This window comes from Typopeltis vanoorti, chromosome 24 (genome assembly GCF_054136105.1).
Source record: "Typopeltis vanoorti isolate ZY-2024b chromosome 24, IOZ_Tvanoo_1.0, whole genome shotgun sequence".
Lineage (NCBI taxonomy): Eukaryota > Metazoa > Arthropoda > Arachnida > Uropygi > Thelyphonidae > Typopeltis > Typopeltis vanoorti.
This window is the reverse complement of record NC_143572.1, coordinates 72,978,637-72,986,244: the sequence shown is the minus strand read 5'-3', so window position 1 is coordinate 72,986,244 and position 7,608 is coordinate 72,978,637. Positions and strand designations below refer to the sequence as shown.

The following is a 7,608-nucleotide window of genomic DNA, read 5'->3' as shown; positions in this document are numbered from 1 at the left end:
TTAATTTTAACCTTTTAAACTAATATGAATAAATTACAGGAATGGATAGATGGAAATGGGATACTGTAATTGGGGGCAGCATGGTTTTGTGAAGGGTAGATCATGCCTCAGTAACTTGCTCACACTTTATAATATAGTGATGACTGAGTTGCATAAAGGTAATGGCTTTACAGTGATACTGCTGGACATTGCAAAGGCCTTCGGCAGGATACCACATGGAATTCTAATCAGTAAACATGGAGATGGATAGGTGTGTGGTTGATGGAGATATCAGAGAATAGTTTATTCAGGAGTAGAGTTTAAAAGAAGGCCTGTGACTAGTGGTGTGCCACAGAGTTCTGTTTTTGGACCACTGCTATTTGATTTGTTCATTAATGATATAGGAAAGGATCTCAACTTTGCACCTTCAGTTATTTGCTGATGATGCAAAGTTGGGTAGAGCAATAGTTAATACACATGATGTCAAAATTTTGCAGGATGATTTGGACAGATTGGCAGACCAGGAAAGGAAACTGGATGTCAGTTTATGCATTTTGGGGTGAAAAGATTATCAGAAGTATACCTCATCTTGACTACTGGATGCAGATCTGGGCACCAGAATTTCTTGGTGATAGGGGAGGTTGTAGAGAGAATCCAGAGGCAAGTGACCATCATGGTAGCAGGTCTATGGAATGAACCTTACGAAACAGGTTGAAGTTTTGTGGGTTACAGAAACTGGCTGATAGGCAGAAAAGGGGTGATATGATTGAGACAGACATTCAAATTACTGAGGGGTTTTTACAAGATTAATTCACACCTGTTCTGAAAATTTTCAGAACAGGTGTGGTGGTGGGAGAACTAGGGTGCCATCCATGGAAACAGAGCAAGAGTGTAGTTAGTAAGGGTGTTAGAACTAGGTTTTTTGTTTGAAGATTGTGAACGAGCGGAAGAGGTTGCCAGAGTCTGTTTTGGGTGCCTGACTGTAAATGAGTTCAAAACAAAGTATGATAGATACTGCACAAATGACGAATAGTTTTTGACATGATTTTCAGGGCCCTTTGATGAGTCTAAGAACTCCTTAGAGTTGTCAGTGATAATTTGTAATAGCAGCGGAATAAATCCAGAAGCATCAAGACAATAACTAAATAAACAAACAAAAGAAATCAAATGACTCAACAAAGTACTGAAACTCCATCTTCTGCTAGTGACCAATTATAAAACTAAATATGATACATCTGAATAGATGATCTTATAATTGGTTACTCCATAAGTTGTTTTAAGATTTTAGCCATAAATATGATATACATTTTTTACAGCTACAAGTTAGCAATATAGTCTAAGAAAAACATTTCATCTATGTCCCATAATCCAAACTATTTCCTAATAATTTATACAACAGAATATGAAAATTGCTTCATTTTCTTATTGTGACAGAGGAAAAAAAAAAAAAAACTTATTTTGACTAAATGACTTTTATCATATATATATATATCACTCTACAATCAAAACTGTATCAGTTTTATGCTCATTAGCAAGGAGGATGTTTGAGTGTAATATAAAGGATGAGAGAGAGAGAGAAAGAAAGAGAGAAAATGGGGAGGGAAGCTTGTTTTAGTTATTTAAAAAAAAAAAAAAAAAGGAAAAAAAAAAGGGGAAAAAAAAGAAAACATGGTATAGATTTAATTTTAACCTTTCAAACTGATATGAATATATTACAAATGCTAAAACCATCACTTCAACTTTAGTATATTATAAAATGCAGCATCCAGACACACACTTGGTGAACTGGATCATACAGAAACTGCATCCTTGCCAATTCAGTATGCCACAACTAGATATCTAAACATGCTCTCGGTACAAATACTCCTACACAGAGGCAATTCATTGCATTGGAACAAATTGCCTCTTGGCAGAATATATTGTGAAGGTGATTGTTAATGCTACTATAAGACATCGTTAAAATGTATAAAATCAGTTAATGATTTATGAAGTATTTCCATTGAGGTTCTGAAGTGTCCATTACAATGAGAACAACATAATATAACAATTTTGCATTATGATGTTAATATTCAATTTAGTGATGAAAATGCAGTTTTCTTGAGCAACGAAGGCAGAAGATTTCCATGGTTCAAGTTCATGGCACTTTATCATGATCTAGTGAGCTTTTAGTTGGGAAGGAAAAATTCTACAGTATCTCTTAAGAGGTTATGCACCTTAATTTGGATATTTTCCACACGAGATGAAGTCTTTCATGACTAAAATGCCACTACTCATCTAGCCATCAGTTCATTATCATCTACTCATCAGTTCAAGAATGATTTAAAGAACATGACATCAAGTTAAGTAAAGAACTTTGCTGTTCTTTATTCATTATTCTTGAATAGAACAATCTCCCGACTTCAAAATTTTATCCATCATACTCTGAAGTTTAGATTGGGCAACTTAGGTTGTTTCCCACAATTCAACAGGGGCAATCTCTTGACTGCGAGGCATTTATCTGGATGAAATGCAACTATTTCTCAACTGTATAGCATGCTACATAGCAATTATGAAAGCCAAAGACAGCACAATTTGTTCGGGACCACCACATTTCAGCATATTTGTTGGCGCAATACATCGGAAAATTTTGGAGCCACATTTAGAAAGCGTTGTGTGCTTAACATTTGTCAGATGATGATTATATGAAATGTAGTCATGGAATTTCATTCCATTTTCTTCCAACTAACCTTTTCTCTTATAACTGTCCAAAAAAGAAAATACATTGTTATTCTTATTGCATAAAAATTTAATGGTTTCAATGTATTGAAAACTTTATTATACAGTTCTATACATGTTCATGACATGTCAATATGTTCCAGCATCTGTTATTCTTAAATGAAACATCTAAGAACTGTGGCAACAATGAAGATATAAAGGCTGCAATTAGGTTTTGGAAATATCTTCCTAAATATTTAGATATTTTGACTGCATAAAATGGAAGCATAACAGTGCACATTTGCAAAGTAACACGTCCAAATGTGTGCATATTCACAAAATAACAAACTTACTTCTCAAAATATAGCAATAGCATTCTGTTCAACAATACTGGACAATGGATGTACTCATGAAACGACATGCTTCAATCATTAAACTATTTTACAACTACTATTATTACTATCAAATGACAGCAAATTAAACAAAGAAATAATCTATGTAATCATCAGTGTACAAATGCAACGAAGACCTTTTAACGGGTAAAATTACATTGGGAAGGAAATTAAAATGTGACTGTATCATGGATTGGTTGCTGAAAAAAAAAATTAATGCTTTTCATTTATGTTGTAAACTATGGCAGAAAAAGTTGACTGCAGAAAAACATTAACACTAATTTTAATATATTAAACTTTGCTGTACTGTATAAAATGAAGTATTCAGTTAAAATGATATTCAGTTACTCACTTATGGTCATTTATTGCCCAATTTATAAAATTGTAATGAAATATAACTTAAAGAATGTATGCGTGCTAGACTGAAATTTAGTAACAGCAATTTCCACAAATAACAATTCATTTTATATCATTGTCATATACAATATAGTAACTATGTGACTACAAGACTAGTAAGTTTATTACAGCATTTTAATTTTTACACATACTCGATTTATTTGAAACATTGTTTAAAATTTATTGTGATAGAAAATGTGCACCTGACATGGCATGACAACTTCAAAAAATGTGAGAAGAAAAAAGTAGACAAACATGCGCTTGAATGCATTTGAAAATAACAGATCATAAAAAAGCAAACAAACATTAAAATTAATTGTGCAGAATAGGTATAAAATGTTTAATAAAATAAAACTGCATACAGAAATTCTGATCATGAAGTAAAAATTTAAGCAGATAGGTAAACAATGCAAATTGGGAAAAAAAAAAAAAAATCACTTCATTATGGTCCCCACAATACTTACAATATATGTTATTTTACAAAGAAAGAATAACTGGTTTACTGTTATATAGCAAGCTGTATTCCTTTCACTAAAAGGAAAACTGTTGAATCTATGCCTGATCTTAAAACACAAATTTAAGCAATATTTCAATATTTACAAAACTGTAAAAGGTGCACTTATTTAAAATCATATACAACAATTAAAATAAAATTAAAAAAGCACAAGCATACAGCAGTAGTTCAATAATAATTTGATGATGAAAACACCAACTCATTAAAAAAGTGGAGGGAACACTGCTTAAAAATGGACTATAACCTATCTGTTCTTTTCTGTACAACATGCAAGTTTTGTACTGGGGAAAAGGTTCTATTCATCGGATTATCAAAACATGATCCTATCAGGGAAGGTCATTTAAAATGAGCCTCTCCTCCCTTATATTTTAATTTATTCAGAGATTTCTGCACTGGGTAAATACACAAACTGGTGCATGATACAGCAAAAAAATCAACAAAAAAAGCCAAAAAAACAAACAAAAAAAAAACAACTAAATATGGAAAATATTACATACCACACTGTCATCATTTTAGTAAACTAATCAACAATACAATCAAGAACCTATTAATCACAATCAGTCACCTGAACAATGACCATGATTTTCTTTGGCTGTTAGGCAAAAATATACTAAAATGACTAATATGCATGGTTGTTATCTCTACATTTATTTTAATTATTGATCTTCCAAATTGTGCTTATACAAATACGTTCACATTTATGTGAATTTTAAATTTATAATATTTGCAAAGACCTATGTAGCAATTCAGCTAAAAGAAATTACTTCCAAAGTCGCAAATACAGTGTACTTATAATTTTAATAAACAAAACCTTCACACCTGAAAATGATAGTGTATAAACATTCTTCATTACAAATCACTGTTCAATTATATTTTGCATAACTATATAGAAATATATGTAAGATCATATGAATGGGAAATAACAATTACAATAATATGATCTGCAAAAAGAGCAAAGTAATAAATTATAAGCAATGCATTTCAATAAATATCAGCGAATTCTATACTTTCTTACAACTGTCACATGCCTGTTTTTGAAACTGTGAGCATTGAAGATTTGGTGTTATTCTACTGCATTAATTATATAAATATGTATATATATATATATATATAAAAGTAAGTGTTTTCAAGTAATATTTAAACTTTCATAAAAGTTTTGTATCTTAGTTCTAATGGCTCTGAAAAGATACATATTTTCTATTCATTAGTTTTTCTATTCCCTTTTTTATTCATTAATTCAATCATATGAAATACATAAGCAAAAATACAAAATCTAATATATAAAATTTAAACATGATAAAGTTTAATCTTTCATATTAATAATTTGGATAAACTGACTACAATATGAATTTTCTAACAAAAAGGAATTTTAAGCTAAAGTATCAATATATGAAAATTAGCAATATTCACTTATGTATAAAGGAAAATACCAGTAATTTACCCTGAAGATTTTGTTGTGCATTTAAGTTTGTTCTTAGTGTGCGATTAAAAAATATTGCAATTTCTGCTGCATATCTGAGATATGAACTGTAGCTGACTAAGAATAATATTAGCAACTACTGTTTAAGCTGATTTATAACATTCAACCCTTCAAAGGAGAATAAGAATTTCATAATAATTCTAAGCTTTAGGATTTTATAAATAAAATTGTTTACTGTGCATATCTGAGATATGAACTGTAGCTGACTAAGAATAACATATTTTAATGCATATATAATTTTCTAGTACACCCTGTTACGGTTTTGAATATTACAGTAATGCCATCTGCTTATGATATAATATTAGCAACTGGTGTTTAAGCTGATTTATAACATTCAACCCTTCAAAGGAGAATAAGAATTTCATAATAATTCTAAGCTTTAGGGTTTTATAAATAAAATTGTTTACTGCAACTGTATTTTGTAACATGACCAACTTTTAAAGTATAAAATTCCAGTGAGTTTCAACAAGACACATTAATGCGCTAAAAACCCGATTCATGATTTCAGTTATGTAGCAGCTGCACTTAATATATTGTGGCAGATCCTGTTACCAGGAATTAATAAAGAACTGTACATAACATTTTATATATATAAATATGTACATAAATTGTGCAAAATTTTGAAATTCTGAAATATTAAAACTCTTATTTTTGACTATTTTCTTAGTCTAAAAATGGCCGGTTAAATAACGAAGATGCAAAATAATCCACCCAAATAAAGAGCTACATTCACAGCTAATTCCTTCAATCCTAAACTTTCAAAAACTCTCACTTTGTCTCATCTCTACTTCCTCCAGTGAACATATACAGACTAGTCAAGTTAATCAGGAACTCCAAGTAGGTTAGTGTGTTGATGGATCACATACTACAAACATCACGAAACAGAGCCCAGTATATAAATGGTCTGTGTTTAGAACTATGTTCATATTCATGTGGGTTGAATCAAGATTAGATGCTCATGACAGTCCAGAGATAAAAAGACAGCTTTTTTTTTTGTCTTCTACTGCAGGCAAGAGAACCTAGAACTGCACGATATGCAAACTGGAAGCATACATACAGACTGCAATCAAAATGGTGTTGTTGACATTTATGCTTCTGTTTCCCCTCTGAGACGCAATCTTGCAAAGTCCTCAAATATAATGTCATCATCTGGATCTGCTAAACAGCTGGTTCCATCCCTACAAATATGAAATATTCATTTACATACTTGTTAATTTTCAAATGCACATATGAATATCTACCAATATTCATATGCCTATCAATACTCCATACCTATAAATATTCACAAAACATATGTCTAATAGCACATGTGTGTTGTATATAACACATACACTATTAGAGGGATAATACCTTTTAAAAAAATTCTAGTAGGATATCTGTATTAATTTCAATTTAAAATAAGCAATTATAGAATAACTGAATAAAAGATATTCAATACAGTTTTACCAGTTAGGTTATTATTATTATTTATTATTATTTGACACCTCCAGGGAGTCCAAAGACTCATCGAGGGAGGGCACCTGTTCTATAACTCTGTCGCCATCACTCAGTCCACCAACTGACCGCAACTACACCACCGACCACCACCACTAGTATTTCCACAGACAATCACAAACATCCATGCTCACGGAGGTATTCAAACCCACAGCCTTTTGGCTGGAGAGCAGATACGCTAACCACTTGGCCAGCCACATTGATGCATTCCTCTCCTGTTTTTTTTTTTTTTTTTTTTTTTTTTTTAAGTTTAATTAAGTGAGAAGAGGAGTATTTTATGCTTTATTTCATAGAGTAAAGAAACTCATCACAGGTCACCCTAGGTACTGTAGTGTCTACCACATCATTCACCATTTGCACGCACACACTATCTCCTCATGAAATGCATTAACACATGCTTACCACACTCCAAGCAAAAAAACCTACTTCCTTACACAACTTCAAGGATGATCTTTTTCCTTCTAGTTTACCATATGCATACATAATTTTCTCAGGGAATGCATTCCATGTGCCTACCACTTTCCAAGCTGAAACCTACTGAATTGCAAAATTTCAAGGGTGGTCCTTTTCCTTCTCCTATAGCTATCATTTGGGAAAATTTTCCCAGCATCTGGTGAGTGCTTGTTAACAACAAGCCTCAATCATAGTACTCCTCCAAT

At 31.7% G+C, this 7,608-nt stretch overlaps 1 protein-coding gene across 5 annotated transcripts in view; it reads right to left on the bottom strand.

Moving 5' to 3' along the window:
• Nucleotides 1–3,507: 3,507 nt before the first annotated feature.
• Nucleotides 3,508–7,608, bottom strand: part of krz (beta-arrestin protein kurtz) — a 371,699-nt gene continuing 367,598 nt past the window's right edge. For all 5 annotated transcript variants that reach the window (XM_090414201.1, XM_090414204.1, XM_090414203.1 and 2 more), the window contains one exon: nucleotides 3,508–6,633. In XM_090414201.1, coding sequence (XP_090270327.1) covers nucleotides 6,543–6,633 — 91 coding nt within the window. In that variant the 3' untranslated portion in view covers nucleotides 3,508–6,542. The remainder of the gene's footprint in view (nucleotides 6,634–7,608) is intronic.